Source organism: Balaenoptera musculus, chromosome 15 (genome assembly GCF_009873245.2).
Source record: "Balaenoptera musculus isolate JJ_BM4_2016_0621 chromosome 15, mBalMus1.pri.v3, whole genome shotgun sequence".
NCBI classification, from domain to species: Eukaryota; Metazoa; Chordata; class Mammalia; order Artiodactyla; family Balaenopteridae; genus Balaenoptera; species Balaenoptera musculus.
The window spans coordinates 21,678,423-21,695,763 of NC_045799.1; the positions used below are offsets into that span (position 1 = coordinate 21,678,423).

Genomic DNA, 17,341 nt, shown 5'->3' on the forward strand with positions numbered 1-17,341 from the left:
TATTCTTCCTGTACCTCAATATACGTTTGTTTTTTTTGTTTTTTGTTTTTGGCTGCGTTGGATCTTTGTTGCTGAGTGTGGGCTTTGTCTAGTTGCGGCAAGCGGGGGCTACTCTTCATTGTGGTGCGTGGGCTTCTCACTATGGTGGCTTCCCTTGTTGCGGAGCACGGGCTCTAGGCACGCGGGCTTCAGTAGTTGTGGCTTGCGGGCTCTAGAGCACAGGCTCAGTAGTTTTGGAGCACAGGTTTAGTTGCTCTGCAGCATGTGGGATCTTTCCGGACCAGGACTCGAACCCGTGTCCCCTGCACTGGCAGGCAGATTCTTAACCACTGCACCACCGGTGAAGCCCTACAATTTTGTTTTTTTAATATGAGTTCACACTAAAGCAACAGTAGTACCCTAAATGCTGTTATTTAAGGCTTCATTGTTTGTTTTCTGCATTCCCATTTGTTCTTTTCTGGACGCATAAAAACATGACTTTGATTTTTAACTAGGTTCAGATAATTACAATATCTGATAGGGACTTCCCTGGTGGTGCAGTGGTTAAGAATCCGCCTGCCAATGCAGGGGACACGGGATCGAGCCCTGGTCCGGGAAGATCCCACATGCCGCGGAGCAGCTAAGCCCGTGCGCCACAACTACTGAGCCTGCGCTCTAGAGCCCGCGAGCCACAACTACTGAGGCCCGCGTGCCTACAGCCCGTGCTCCACAACAAGAGAAGCCACCGCAATGAGAAGTCTGCGCACTACAATGAAGAGTAGCCCCCGCTCGCCGCAACTGGAGAAAGCCCACGTGCAGAAACGAAGATGCAAAGCAGCTAAAAATAAATTAATTAATTATTTTTAAAAAAATCTGATGGATGTTCTCATCTCATGAATTTTTTTAAAAGGAAAAAATAACGTGTTATTTAAGGCATAATAAAAACCTCCTAATGTGGGCTGCAGGAAGGGAAACTTGGGAAGTTTGGGTCTGCCTTGCAATGTACTCACTTCTAGTTTTTTCTCCTTTTCTGACAAAACATCTTTCTGGTTCTGGGTGTACTCCACCAACATCCGAGCCAGCTGGCGTCGGTCTTCCAGTTCTGCCGCCAGGCGCCCGTTATATTCGGCTAGTAACAGACATGCTTCATCTACTGTTTTTGAAAGACGTTCAGCTGCCTCTTTGTCTAAGTACAAATGAGATTAAAAAAAGAGAGACAATATACAACGACACAGGCATAATTGCAAACATTTCTGGGGGAGGTTAGTTTCTCCTCTAACATTCAAGTCCAAGAACAGGTCAGAACCTGTAGACAAACAATGGACTGGCTGACAGAGAAATCCAAAGGTACTCACTCCTGTCAACAAGACGGGACATTTCTGAATTACCTGAAGTGAGGCAATTGTACAAAGAGGGGAATCTGGTAAATGATTTCTAAATGCCTCTACCAAAAAACGAATAAACGTAAATAAATAAATAAATAAATATCTATAGCGACAAAAGCTCTACAAATAAACAGAAAGAGATATTTAAGGTCATTTGTGAAATAATATTTCCCTGCCTCTGAGAATTTCAAAGGTGCTTTCATTCATATTATTTCATTAAATATTCTTTGCATATCCCTCTGAAATACAAAAGCAAGCACTCATTTCCTGGGTGTGGAAACTAAGACTTAATAAAAGTGACAGGTTCAGTAGCAGGTTCTTTGCTGAGGAGCTGGGACTCAAAACCACATCTATAAAATGGACCTATAGGATTCTACTTCTTAAACTATGTAAGCCTTAAACCTCTTCTTCTAGTCAACAAAATATAGGGTCTGATAAGAAGCTTTCAAATGCTTTTGAATGTGACCCACGCTAAGAAATACACTTCATATAAATATACAAAAATAAAAGAAAGTTTCATAAAACAATACTTTCCTTAGTGTGTGCAGGGTGTTCTATCTTCTAACCCATTAAAAAAAAAAAAAATGTTGGTCATTATCTACCAGACTGATTTCAGGTCCAATTAATGGGCTGCAACTCATTGTTTGAGGAAAAAACTGTGCGGAAGAATCAAAGTATAAGAAAGGGTATCCTTGGAAAGAAGGGGTGAACAAGGCTCAACATTACGAAATAAGAAAAGACAAAGGACTATTTGTATTTCAAAGAAGTGATGTAATTAATTACGTGTGGGTATGGTGAGATTAAAATTTTTAAGTAGGTATACCTCATTTTAAAAGGGCCTTAAAGGATCGATAGAGATCGGTGCTTTGAAACAAAGCACTAGAGACTCCAGTAGTTCCATGGGACAAACTCAAAGTGAGTTACACAGTGATACAGATCCGTTGCTTCCTATGAATACAGGTCGTCAAGGTGAGAGACCTCAGCATTGCCATACGCTAACCGGGATTTAAGAATTCCAACACAGTTTCTCTGGCAAACAGTCCGCCTGACTTTTAGATGCCTTCTCTACGTGAATACTGGAAGATGGACTGTTGAGGGATTCCAAATTAGACCTGATGTCAAAGATCAGGTACCTCTATGCTCCTCGGGGACAGGGAAACAACAGGATGTTCTTGGTGGAGGAGGACTGAGCCAAAGAGAACACAAAGGAAAGAGACATTCTCAGTCGCTGAGGGTGAAGCAGACAGTGACACTTATTCTTCTAGATTGGTGGTGCGGTCTGGGAGTAAGCTGCTGGGGTGGTTAGGCTGCTTTAGCTTTGTCACTGCTTAGCTATTTTTTGTAATGGTTAATTCATTAAAATGTTTAAGTGCCTGTGGCAGAAAAAGGCAAGGAAAACACTAATTTTTGAGATTAAAATAAATAAATAAATAAAAACAATTCTTTTACACTCCAAGGAGTGTACAAAGAAAATAATTCATTCACACAAATAATTACAAACCAGAAAAAGAACCTGTAATAGTTTTATGAGCTATAGAAGAATATGCAGCCAAAACGTAGCAGCGAGATGCTCACTTCGAAGAACTTACCTGTGGCTGTCCTCACATGCTCTGCCCTCCCAGCCACACAGACGACGGCTGTGTGCCTCTTTTGGCCAGCCCTTCACTTGCGCATGGGCATCCCACCCCCTCCTGCTTACTCCAAGACTCAAGTTTCTGGGTCTGTCCCCTGCGTTTCCCCATGCCTCATCAACTTCTCTCCCTCCGGAAGCACGCACCAGCACACACACACGTTGCTCTATCTTCTGACTGTGTGTCACTCTCTAGCTATTGCTCCACATCCCTGCTCCTCTTAAAGCAGAACTTCTCAAGAAAGCTGTCTATCCTCCTGGTACCCACCTCCTCCCCTACTGCTGTCACTAAACTCACTCCAATCAAATTTTATACTCCAAATCTTCCAATTAGCCTGACGAATACGTGGGCTCCTATTGTGTGTCCAACACTGTCCTAGGCTCTGAGCCAACAGGTAACACAAAGGACAAAAACTCTCTGCCCGCAAGTTTACAATCTCAGGGAGGAAGAGAAATAAGTAATACACTATATTTTAGTTATTTACCAGCTGAAGATAAGAACTCTACAGAAAAATAAGGCAAAGGAGGAAAAATGGGGCATTCAGAGGGAGGGAGGCAATTTTAAGTAAGGTAGCCAGGGACTTCCCTGGTGGTGCAGTGGTTAAGAATCCGCCTGCCAATGCAGGGGACACGGGTTCGATCCCTGGTCCGGGACGATCCCACATGCCACGGAGCAACTAAGCCCGGGCACCGCAACTACTGAGCCTGAGCTCTAGAGCCTGCGAGCCACAACTACTGAGCCTGCACGCCACAACTACCGAAGCCCGTGCACTGCAACTACTGAGCCCACCCACTGCAACTACTGAAGCCCGTGTGCTCTAGGGCCCACGTGCCACAACTACTGAGCCCGCATGCTGCAACTACTGAAGCCCGCGTGCCTAGAGCCTGAGCCCCGCAACAAGAGAAGCCACCGCAACGGAAGCCCACACACCACAACGAAGAGTAGCCCCCGCTCGCTGCAACTAGAGAAAGCCTGTGCACAGCAACAAAGACCCAATGCAGTCAAAGGAAAAAAAAAAAAAAAAAAAGGTAGCCAGGGTAGGCTTCACTGAGGTGATACAGAAACCAAGGGCTGGAGGTAGTGAGAGAACAAGTCACGTGACTATCCGGGGAAGATCATTCCAGGCAGAGGAAACAGCCAAGTACAAAGGCCTTTGGAGGGGAAAGTGCCTAGCAAGGAACCCATATGACTAGAGTGTTCTGAGCAGAGGGGGGACATGATCCAACTTCCATTTTAGCAGATCACTCTGGTTACTATGTTGACGACAGAAAGATGACTGGAGGACAAGCAGGCAGCAGGGAGAGCAGATGGGAGGCTACTGTGATAATTCAAGTGAAGGTGGTGGTGACTCGCACCAGGTGGCAGCAGCGGAGGTGGTAACAAGGTGTCAGATACAAGTTGTAGCCCAGATCAACAGGAATTATGAGGGGGTCATCTACTGAGATGGAAAAGACCGTGAGAGAAATTTTGGAGGGAAGATGAGAACTTTGCTTTCGGACAGGTCAAATCTGAAATGTCTTTCGAGCTACCCAAATAGTAACACTGAGCACGAGGCTGGATACGTGGGTCTCAAGTTCAAGGGAGAGGTCAACACTAGAGATGTAAATTAGGGGATCATTAGCATAAAAATTATTATTTAAAGTCATCGAACAGAATGAGAGGAACTGTCCGTGAAACTAACTAGGAAAGAGGGCTAATTACTCAAAATTAAGAGGTGAAGGAGGAGGGAAGAAACCAGCAAAGGAGACTGAAAAGACACAATCAGAGAGAGGAGGAATGCTAGGAGAATATGCGGTCCCAGCTTCCTTCTGCTGCTCTAACAGATCACCACAAACCTGGTGGCTTAAAACAACATAAATGGATTGTCTTAATATTCATTATCATGGCCCCTTCCTCCATCTTCAAAATGCATCTCTCAAACTTCTGCTTCCACAGTCACATCTCCTCTGACTCTTGCCCTCCTACCTCCCTCTTATAAGGACCGGGCCCACTTGGCTAACCCAGGATAATCTCCCCACCTCAAGATCCTTAACTCAATCACATCCACAAAGTCCCTTTTCCTATATAAGATAATATATTCACAGGTTCTGAGAATTAGGACATGGACATTTTGGCAGATCATTATTCTGTCTACCACACCAAGTGAGAAAGTATTTTCAGGAAGAAGAAATGATCAACTGGGCCAAATGTTACTGAGATCAAGTTAAGATTGGGCAAAATATTCACCACTGAATTTTAGCAATATGGAAGTCATCAGCAACACTAATAAGAGCAGAGTCAGTGAAGTGGAACCAAAAGAGAACGGGGCAGGCGGGTGGGGGGGTGGGACACGGATGGAGACAGATGAGCATTGGCGATCTATATTAGAATGTTTTGCTATAAAGAACAGAGAAATGAGATGGTAGCTGGAGGAAGATATGGGTCAAGAAAAAAATTTTTCCCAAATGGGAAAAAGAATACCTGTTTTTATGCTATGGAGAATGATCCAGTAAAGGGGAAAAAAAAACTGGAGATGCAGGAGAACAGGGGAGAATTGTTGGAGCAGTGTTCTTGAGTAGGTGAGAAGGAATAGGTCTAACAGGCAGAGGGGCTGCTTTAGAAAACAGCATGCTCATCCACAGAAGTAGGAAGAAAAGTCAGCCAGTGTTTATTTGTTCTGCCCAGACACATTCAGTTGTGAATGGTGACCGCCAGGAGCTGGGGGTGGGGAAAATGAGTTGTTACTTAATGGTATAGAGCTTCAGTGCTGCAAGATGAAGAGAGTTCTTGAAATTGGTTGCACGACGTGAATGTACTTAACACTTCTGAGTGGCACACTTAAGAATGGTTAAGATGGTAAATTTTGTTAGGTGTATTTCACCATAATTAAAAATCAAAATAAATAAATAATTTTTAAAAGCCATATAAATCCTTTAAGTCAGTGAAAACAAATGAAATTATATACACTGCTAGTTTTATATTAATTTGCTTCCAATTTTGCAGATTGCGATTCTGACAGTAAGAATAAATGATGTGGTCCTTATAACAACAACAAAAGTTGGATTTAACCAGGAGAAAAGTTGGGGTTTTGCCACGAGACTAGAGTGAAGGGAAAAAAGAGCAAAAGGGGCTGAGGGTGTGTGTGAGAGAGTGATTATAAAGACTGTAAGTGTAATGACTCCAAGCTGAGTAATGAAGAAAACGAGGCCGTAAGGGGAATAAAGGCTGGGAAAAGGTGGAAGGATCGACAGACTGTGGGATCAACAGGCTGTTAAATCCAGTGGGTTTAATTGCTGGGGTGAGGGATGGTGGCAGTAGAGAGAGCGAGCCCAAGAGGCCTCCGTGTTGTCTTCTCCAACTAAGCACACTCCTGCCTGAAGGTCTTCCCGGGTACCGCTCCCTCCACCTGGGGGGCACTGCCTTCCCTTAGGTCTCCTCACAGCTTGCTTCTTCATCGGGGGGCCTCTGATCAAAGCCCATCTCATCAGGAAGACCTCCCTGGGCACTTTTAGAACAGCGTCTCCACCCCCACACCTCTGCTTTCCTTTCCTTTGGGGCACTTAACCTGTGACGGGATGTGGGTGCGGCCCCTAGAGCAGATGCCACACGGGGTGCCTCAAACGTCTGTTCAGTGAAGGAAGTATTTCATGAGTAACCTTGATTTCCTTTAAATGGATATGGAGGAAGTGAGTGAAGCAGCCAAGGTAAGGGACTGGAAGGAGAAAATGGTGGCCCTCGGACGAGAGTGGAACAACAGGTCCGAGCTTTTGTAACGGAAAGAACACAGGCTCTGCAGCCTAGGCTGGAAGAAGCACCTGGCGCAGAGCATACTCTACATGAGTTGGCACCTCACTCCTTCCTCTCAACTGCCCACGCATAAAGCGGGAAGAATGACAACTGCTCCTCCCTGTTTAATTGGGGGTGATCATCAAGAGGGCAAAATGACATGACTAACAATACAAACCTGGAGTTCTTGGCACTGAAGGCACTATCATCTATGGGGTATGTCAGTGTACAATGCAGAAGTCACAGCACTGAATCACAATTTTTTTTTTTGGAAAGGGTCATGAGTTTAATGCCTTCACCCAGTCTGCCCCCGCACACATAATTTGCACTGTGGTTTCAAAAGACCTTACTTGTATTGAGTACCACAGGTTATGGCATGCTAGCATTTCTGCAGTAATTCCTAGAGTCACTATTCAAGCTCGGACTATTCCAGCAGCTTCTTTGTTCAGCATGTGAGTTATGTTTGCAAATCCCAAGATGACAGAGAACCCAACACCATGTGGAAGGTCTGTATTTGCAGACATAAGCATGTCCTGGGGTTTGATGCATTGGAGATATGTCTCCCTCCCCTCATCTTTCACCCAAACTACCTTCTCACCTGTTATTTTTTCCAAAAGAGAAACATCTTGCACTTCCTGGGGTAAAGAAGCAATTTTCTGTCGGACAGTAGCATCCCCTGATGCAGCATTTTCCAGGTCCTGCAAAGCTTTGATTAGTTCCTCAGTCTGTACAATGAAAACACAAACAACACTATCCATTAAGACATATGGGGATATGGGGTTTAAAGAAACTTAGCTGGAGTTAAAAGAGGTGGAGGCAAATTCTAAAAATGATCATCCCTGACATTTAAAAAAATCATTGTTCTTATCCCAGAGTATATGCTGAAGTCAATGATACAAATTCTAAGAGAATGTACATAATTTTTCTAAGTCCATGGTAGAACACAAATGAAATTCTACATAACTGTGAAAGAGAATTTTTTTAAAGAACATGTTTTTGGCAACTTAAGAAAATGGAGTCTGGTTCATACTGTTTAGTTTCAAAGGATGCATGATCGCTAGTACAGAATGGCCTCCAGTTTAGAATAAAAGTATACATGTCAAATGCTTAGCAATTTGTGTGTTGACTGACTAAATGAAATGACACTACCTACTTCAATTCTTTCTTGAATTTGCTCTACAAAATGAATATCACAAAGATGACATTTTTGATTTTGGCAGTCACTCCCAAAATTAAATGTGTCAAGCTCATTAGTTACAAACAAAGAGGGAAGAAAACCAAGAAGAGCAAACCAAGAATGCATCTTTTGTGTATGCCAGAAAGGGGCTTTTTTAATTGTCAGGAGACACACAACGCTGACAGGTTAGCTAGTCCATAATGACCCTAAGGCTACCATGTAGACGGTAGTCAGGTTATCCTGAAAGTTGGTAATTCAGGCTGTTCTCTTGAAAGTTTTTAAATGCAAAGATATATGGCCTAACACTGCTTTCATTTGACCCCTGGACTAATTCAACATTTTAACATAACACAAATCGGACATGCTTCTTATTTACACAAGCCTTAAACACACCCATGTGTAATAAAATAAAGCTGTTTTCGGCAAAATGAGAGGCAGTGCAACTCAGTGAAAAGAGCATGGGCTCTGAAGTCAGTCAGACTCAGATTCAGTTAAAACACTGGGCAGGTTACTTAATCTGTCTCCTTGAGCCTCACTTTCTTTGACTGTAAATGAATAAATACATAAACAAACAGCTAAAACCAACCACACAGAGGTCATGAACTAACTTACACAAAGGGTCAAACAATGCAGATACATAGCTAAAAACTCAATAAATGCTAGCTCCCTGTTTTAATATTTAAATAGGTTATAGTGTAGTAAATTTGCTACTGCTACACAGACTGTCCTTAAAAACTACTATGTTGTCTACTTATAAGAAACAACCATGCTATTGGAGACAAGCCATGGTAGAGGACTTTTGAATGCCTTTGTAACATTATCTATCCCTTTACAAAAGTCTACTTTTTTAAAGAATAGTTTCAATTTCTAGGAGTGAAAAAACCCAAATCCAAGTACTCTTACAAATCCATCCCAGATTCAGGGCATGCAAAGGCAAAATCAAGCCTGCTGTCCGGCAAGCTTCACTAGGTGGATCTTGCACCCAGTGCCAAGAGCTGCCCGCTGGTGATTCCATACTATTGGTCACTGGCGCCACCCTGTGGCCAGAACCTTCAACTAGAGGTCACTCCAAGCCACTCTGCCCTACTCTCTGGGGGTCAAGACATACCAAGAGGGGTCCTGCAGAAGGATCTTGGGGAGAGTAGCTTCCAGGGTAGTCGTCATCCTCCTCCTCTTGTATTTGCTGAAAAGTTCGCTTTAGAGATTTCTTCTCCTCTGTTGCTAGAGGAAAGAAAAAAGTGACAAATTTGCATCACCACAGCCTGTACAGGTAAGAGTCAAATGCTATGCACAATGGGTCGCAAGTAAGAAAGGGTAGAAGGGGTGTACATTTCCAGAGATGGCTTAATATTAACCTTTAAGCCACTTATTTTCAATTGGTGGTCATTCCCTACGTTACTGAAGAGTCAAAATGGCCTCAGTCTGTCATCTCAGATTGACTCACTGGAAAAATACTACTGAAAAAAAGCATCTAAAAGTGAAATTTACCAAACTAACACATTTTGTTAAAAACGTCATTATCTTAAAAAAAAAAAAAAAAAAAAAAAAAGGTAAGAAACCTCATCAGAAAATGTAATGTGTAATGAAGCAAGCTGTTGTGTGCAAGGGTTTGTAGGGAATATACCGTGTACAAAATGAGATACTTTACGCTTTCCAGGGTCATTTCAGAAAATAAGTAGTAGAGAGAGACCCATCAATAAAATTGTGTCAAAAGCTCTAAAAACAAACATCCTTTAAACTATCCCTTTAAGAACAAAACAAACCTAGTTTTACCTTAAAATTTAAAATAACCATTACTGAGCATTATGACATATTACTGAGAGAAATTACATAAGTCACCATTTTAAAATTAACCACTTCTGAGGCTAACAGGTTACATTTTTTTATGATCCATACCACATGCTTTTAAATTGTTATGAAAGATGTGTTAATTCCAAAATCATTCCTTTTGCATTAAATTGGACAATACAAAATAAATGCCAAACAACTGAGGGACATAAATCTAAATGAGAAATTCAGGTTTGGAAAGTAAAGAAACCATTGGATGCCTAACATGTGCCAGGCACTGCAATAGCTTCTTTACATTTGATCCTTCCAACAATTCTAAGATGTACAATAGTATCTCCACTTTAGAGGTGAGAAAATGAAGACCCAGAGAGGCTAAACAACTCATGTAATGGTATGATTTCAAAATCTGTGCTCTTTCCACTGAATTCAACTTACTTAGCATCACACAATTTCCATCTCATCTGTCAAATGAGGGTCGCCATGCACCTGCCTCAGAACTCTGTGAGATATAAACAGAATCATGTACACTTCCTGCTTGATTCAACATTTTCTTCTGGAACCCAGGATGTAGTTCCTGTTCTCTACCTTACATATTAACTGACCAGGCTATGTTTGATGTGAAAGCCAAGTCAATATCGTGGATTTTATTTTTTCTTAATGTTTTTGTTTGTTCTACTAAAGAAGAGAAACAGCAGCATTTGCATTACCGGCAGTCCTGTCTTTGCACTATTCAATTATGCACAGATTTATTACTACAGTTTGGTTAAATGACACTATTCCCCCAACAACAGAGTTCAAATTTCAGTTACCACGGCATATTTACTCTGTGTAATTGCATAAACAACAAAACCTCGCTGCTAACTTTAGTCCACAAATCACTACATAAATAATAGAAGTGCATCATGATTACTGACTGCATCACTTCTCCCAAGGTCAGTAATTGGTTACTGCACCTCCGTTATTCAGTTCACACACAGACAACAAAGTGTTTAGTTGTGTTGTTAGTCTCCCAGTGACAAAATCCACGTGACATTTTATAAAAATAAATAATCAAAAACAGGGAACTGACTGACAAAGATGAAAGAGCAGCAAAGAAACTAAAACTAAAATGAACGCTGGAAATGAAGTTCACATGGAACACAAATGGGGCTGTAGAAGAAACAGCTGGCTGTGGGGATGCCGGCACTGCCATGCTCTTCTAGAGGCGCTGGATTCGCAGCCAGAGGAATTTGAAGGCCAACTCATCAACATAAATGAAGAATGTGGTTGTGATGAAAAGGATGACAATGTCCCAGAGGAAGTGATGCTGACAAAAAACTTCACTTTAAAGGAATTCTGAGATACTTCACAACACTGAAAGCACAAAGGATAAAATGTTGAAAGCTGATCCAAATTTAGGAAGAAGTATGACAAAGATGGAAAAGATGCAACAAGCTTTGTTCAAACCGCTCTTGATAAGTTTGTTACAGAGAAATAAACACTTTAACTCACAATGTTTCTAATTTATGTTACAGCATGCTAAATAAGTCTTAATTTTACTATATTTTTTGTTTTCCTATACAATTGCAATCAACAGTGAGTTTTTAATTCTTTGATAAAAAATTTTAAGTCACAGAATAATTGTAATTTTTCCCATTGATTATTAAGATCACTCTGTACGGTTTCAGCTTGAATGGTCATTTTTACAGTCCTGCACTCCTATGCAAAGCAAGGACGTCTGTATTTTTCAAACAGAAAATCTATAAGGATATAATCTGCATATGAAATATCTAACAGTACTTTGCACACAGTGGCTGCCTAATTAATGTGTAGTGTGTGGTATGACCCGTGTAAACATTTAGCCATTACAGCATCAAAGTGGCCATGTTTGATGAGTAGCCACTAGAGAATGTAAGCATAAGAGCAAAAAAAAAAATTTACAGTATTGTTCTGTTCACTTCCAAACACCTAGAAGAATGCTCAATAAATAATTGTTAAACACTAAAGAAGGTAGAAAAAAATATAAAATTTGAATCCTTCAGTTTTCCAACTCTCATACAGAAATTATTATGTATAAAAACCACACATCACTGAACATCTCAGGACACTCAGAATCCCTGAATTTTGGCACTGGAAGGCCTTAGGCAGACCTATGTATTTGCTTTCCCCACTGCCCCCACCTCATTTTTCATGAGAATGTCAAGGCCCACCGGCTGTGGTGTGTCCAGAGCCAGAGAGCTCATTAGTCTAAGTCTGGGTCCTACAGCAAAAGTCTTGTGTCTCCTAATCTGGAGTTCTTTTTACCACTTCATGCTGCCACTCACTTCTAGCAATGCAAAACCGAAACCAAACTGATGACAATTTTAGGGCCATTTCAGTCCTTCGCCATCCTGATGGAAGAGGGTATAACAGGAGGTAACCTTTATCATCCTACTTTTCCAGTTCTCTCGTATCTCCACTAGAGGACCTACTGGAAATAAATTATTCATCATTTCCTCCACAGGGCTCCTCCTTTCCTGAGCTACCTATTACCATTATGAACACTGCCACTGGCCCCATCTTCCAGGTACAATGCCTTGGAGAACAGTGGAATCTTTCCCAAAGTCCCAACTTCTAGCAGATTCCACAATTGTGAGGAATTCTTCCTTACATCCTCTTTCTGCTCCTTCCCAAAGCCTCTTATCAGCCACCTGTCCTTTCGCATGCCTTGTCCAGACCGCTGTCCCAGCTGGGCTCTCTGCCTCTTCTAGTCACTCTTGCAACTTAGACTACACCATCTTCCTAGAGCTGAGCTCTCACCCCATCATGCCTCTACTCAAAACCCTGAAAAGGCCACCTAAGTTCAAAGTCTCCTTGGTGATGGTAACGGCAGAACCACCTTGAGCACTCCCTTCCGACTGTCATCCTCTCCCTCCAGCCCCCACAGCACCGGGGCCTCTCTTTGAAAGCGCTGGGCCCTTGCCACTTTGCATGGCAACTGGCAGGCACAGGCCTTACCTCTCCAATCGCAACAGCAAGTGTCTTATTCCTTTACATCGCTATAATACCCAGGAAAGTGTCAACACACCTGAGTCTGAAACTTCTTGAAGGCAGAGGAAGCATAGCGACTGCAAAGCCCTAGTGTTGTGCCAGAAATGACTATCCCTGCTTCGCTTTACACAAACCAGACTCTCCCCTGCTCATGTGTACAGAATTAGCAGCGAGAAGGCCCAGAATTCTCAATCGAGTCGGACAACCATTAAAATGACCCGGGAAATCTGCCAGTCCTGTTCCTGTGTCTGAACTTCAGATCAGGCACCTTCCGCTATCAATTCGGCTCTAACCACAGGTGTTACACTCACTCCTTTTTTCACTTCCTCAAGCACTCTGTTTATAGGCAGGGCAAACACTACAGGGGCCGAAATCCTTCTGTCCTTATTGCACACCTTCTGTTCTATGCTTCACCACATCCCTGTGTCTTCACGGGGCCTTATACTCAGCTAACCTTCAAGTAATCTGGTTACCTAAGGGTTTATGGTATGCCTCTTAGAGACCTGTGATAGAATTTCAGACACTATGGCAGACTGTGAAACAAATTTTTTTTTTTTAAACATCTTTATTGAAGTATAATTGCCTTACAATGGTGTGTTAGTTTCTGCTTTATAACAAAGTGAATCAGTTATACATATACAATATGTTCCCATTTCTCTTCCCTCTTGCATCTCCCTCCCTCCCACCCTCCTGTGAAACTAATTTTAAGGCAAAAAGTTAGCCTGAAGGATCCCAAATCACATGACAAAATGCAGTCATCTACCCGTAAAGCTGGATCTTCTAAATAATCCACTTGAAATTTCTAGGATTGAAAAAAGAAAAAAAGGAAACCCCCCCCCACAGATTTTATATTACTTTTTAAAAATAACATCTTTATTGGAGTATAATTGCTTTACAATGGTGTGTTAGTTTCTGCTTTATAACAAAGTGAATCAGCTATACATATACATGTATCTCCATATCTCCTCCCTCTTGCGTCTCCCTCCCATCCTCCCTATCCCACCCCTCTAGGTGGTCACAAAGCACCGAGCTGATAACCCTGTGCTGTGCAGCTGCTTCCCACGAGCTATCTATTTTACATTTGGTAGTGTATATATATCCATGCCACTCTCTCACTTCGTCCTAGCTTACCCTCCCCTTTCCCTGTGTCCTCAAGTCCATTCTCTATGTCTGCGTCTTTATTCCTGTCCTGCCCCTAGGTTCTTCAGAACCTTTTTTTTTTTAAGATTCCATACATATGTGTTAGCATACAGTATTTGTTTTTCTCCTTCTGACTTACTTCACTCTGTGTGACAGCCTCTAGGTCCATCCACCTCACTACAAATAACTCAGTTTCGTTTCTTTTTATGGCTGAGTAATATTCCATTGTATATATGTGCCACATCTTCTTTATCCATTCATCTGTCGATGGACACTTAGGTGCTTCCATGTCCTGGCTATTGTCAACAGAGCTGCAAGGAACACTGTGGTACATGACTCTTTTTGAATTATGGTTTTCTCAGGGTATATGCCCAGTAGTGGGATTGCTGGGTCGTATGGTAGTTCTATTTTAAGTTTTTTAAGGAACCTCCATACTGTTCTCCATAGTGGCTGTATCAATTTACATTCCCACCAACAGTGCAAGAGGGTTCCCTATTCTCCACACCCTCTCCAGCATTTACTGTTTGTAGATTTTTTGATGATGGCCATTCTGACTGGTGTGAGGTGATACCTCATTACAGTTTTGATTTACATTTCTCTAATGATTAGTGATGTTGAGCATCTTTTCATGTGTTTGTTGGCAATCTGTATATCTTCTTTGGAGAAATGTCTGTTTAGGTCTTCTGCCCATTTTTGGATTGGGTTGTTTGTTTTTTTGATATTGAGCTGCATGAGCTGCATGAGCTGCTTGTAAATTCTGGAGATTAATCCTTTATCAGTTGCTTCATTTGCAAATATTTTCTCCCATTCTGAGGGTTGTCTTTTCGTCTCGTTTATGTTTTCCTTTGCTGTGCAAAAAGCTTTTAAGTTTCATTAGGTCCCATTTGTTTACTTTTGTTTTTATTTCCACTTCTATATTACTTTTATAATGAAAAAAGAATCAGGAAATACTGTTTCCAACAGCTCCCTCATTCTTTGTCCCCTCCCTGCAAAATAAGGGAGTTTTTTTAAAAAAGTACATTTACCTTTACTTGTAGAGAGAAAAAGATGTGCAATAAAGGGCTGACACTTGAGGCACAGTTCTGAAAGCACTCTACCCATATCATCTCACTGAAATGAATGGCCAGGTCCAGACCTGAACCTGGGAAGCTGGGCCTAGAGCTTGTGCTCTTAACCACCATGCTCTCCAGCCTTGCACAAAATCTGGGGGGCTGAACATACTAACATGACTCCTCCTACTTTTGCTATTGGTTTGTATTTAGAAATTCAGAATATTAGATATTAGAACTGGGAGGGGGTACCAAATAGAAGTCATATGATCACATTAATAACATCTTACCTTCACTATCTCAAGTAATCCTCACACAACCCTATGAGGTATTATTACTATTAATAGCCATACTGTACAGTGAGAACCTGAGGCTCAGAGAGGTCAAATGCCATGCCCAAGGTCACACAGCTTGGAAGTGACAGAGCTGGGATTCATACTATGGAAGTCTGATTTCAAACCCTTGCTCTGAATAGCTAAACTAACTATATACTAAGGTCCAGGAAAGTTGTGTGACCTACTCATGAAATCATACCCTCATTCAAGTCTACTGAATCCCTGCGCTTTCAGGGAAAAATTATGGTGTGAAGAACATAGGCTTTTAAGTTATACAGACCTGGGTTTGAATTCTCTACTTATCTATTATATCTACTTGGACAAAATTACTGTACCCTTACGAGTCTTAATATCTTCAACTGAAATATGAAAATAATACCTAGTACATAGAGTAGTTGTAAGGATCTAAAATAAGTTAACATGAAAAGCAGCCAGCAGAAGGGCTGGTGCTGAATAGGTGCTCAATAAATGCTATTTCCTTTGTATCTACCTTTCCTTTCTAAAGCCTACAACTATAGGATACCGTGTGATTTACGTGGGACTGAAGTAAGTAATGAAGTTCCACTCAGTCAAGCAACAGCATGAGTATTCCCAAGAATACAGAGACAACTTTAGAATCACTGGGTCTTATACCTGGGATTGAAAAAAGGAAGAAAAAAACCCCACAGATTTTATATTACAGGTACACAAACTCAAGAAAACTCCAGTTCTAAAACAAAATTCCTAAGCTCACACATTCTCCAACATTAGAAATGTCAGTTCCACAGGAAAATTTTTATTCCAAAAGTAAACTCTGTAAAGTTGTCTGAAGACAAAGAATTAGCCTTGAATTAAGGTTGAAATATAAAAGGACTATTTAAATTTGGAAATAAGCTTCTGGAAAACTCATCAATATTTTGAAAGGATTGTGTAAAATATTCTGATAACTCAGGTCCAAAGAAGACAGTGAGAAGACAGAGTGAGTTAGCTGAGACAAACACATTGGAACCTTTTGATATGTGTTTTCATCTTTACAAACTAGAGAAAGAGAAATGATCTTTAGAACAGCATTACCCTCTACATTAAAGGAATACTGCCTCTATTGCTGTTAATGTCTAGACACTCAAAAAAAAAAATCAGAAACCCAATGGAGCTATTTTCAAATCTGCCACTGCCACAGATTCCCCAATTTGTCTGACTGCTTCCTGAGTGCAAAACTATTTCTCACTCCTCTCTTGCTCTTTCCTATACTGTCTAGCATAGTTGTTTACTCAAAGCACATGTTTGGCAAATGCTTGTTTAACTGAAATTCAACACTTAGCTTCAAACATCATCTTTCAGAGCTCTCCTACTTGCCCAAAGGTGTTTTTAAAAAATCAGCACTGTTTACCAATGGACTTCAAGTCAGAGGAGAGAAAAGAATGCTGGATAATTCCCCAACACTGTGTAGAATACTTCCAAAGGATACAACACAAACACTGCCAGAATCCAATCCAATCCCAAAATTGTTTTCTATCAATTCCAAGTAAAACAACAATGACCTGCAGACTGAAAGCACTTATGTCATTCTTAGAAAGCCTCTAACCTCCAGTTTCACAGGAAAGTTACTCCACCTTAAAACGCATATAAACTCAGACCTGGAAGAGATTGTGAAAGGTATACAATAAAAAGAGTTGCTGAATGAATGATATTATCACATATGCTAATTGTGGTTAAGTTCTATTGCAGAGGCATGTACAGAGTCCCAGAGGAAGATGGAGGGAATTGGTTACATGTGCCCAGACAAGCTAGCAAATATGTCAGAATGTGAGCAGCCTTCTTAAAGAATAAGTTCACCACACAAAAGGGGCATAAGGACATTTTGGGCAGAGGTAACAGCAGATGCAAAGGAAGGGGTACCAACAGAGCATCCAGAGGGGAAATTGCTAGGTATGGCCAAAGAATATGGTATATGTGAGAAAATGGGAGAAGAACCTGGAAAAGTAGACTAGTTCACATTATAAAGGGTCCTAAATACAATGTTAGTATTTGGACTTAATCCTCCAGGCAATGAGCATGTGTACAGTTAGATCAGATCTGCAGCTTAGAAACATGTCATGCCAGC

General features: G+C 41.4%; 1 protein-coding gene across 7 annotated transcripts in view; it reads right to left on the reverse strand.

Moving 5' to 3' along the window:
* Window positions 1-17,341, reverse strand: part of RPRD1B (regulation of nuclear pre-mRNA domain containing 1B) — an 80,202-nt gene that overhangs the window by 48,434 nt on the left and 14,427 nt on the right. For all 7 annotated transcript variants that reach the window (XR_005016414.1, XR_005016412.1, XR_005016413.1 and 4 more), the window contains exons 4-6: window positions 9,046-9,158; window positions 7,359-7,485; window positions 990-1,165 (exon numbers count right to left, since the gene is read on the reverse strand). Coding sequence is in view for 4 of the 7 variants with exons in the window: in XM_036825079.1 (XP_036680974.1) it covers window positions 990-1,165; window positions 7,359-7,485; window positions 9,046-9,158 (416 nt within the window). In the remaining 3 variants the exon portion in view is untranslated. The remainder of the gene's footprint in view (window positions 1-989; window positions 1,166-7,358; window positions 7,486-9,045; window positions 9,159-17,341) is intronic.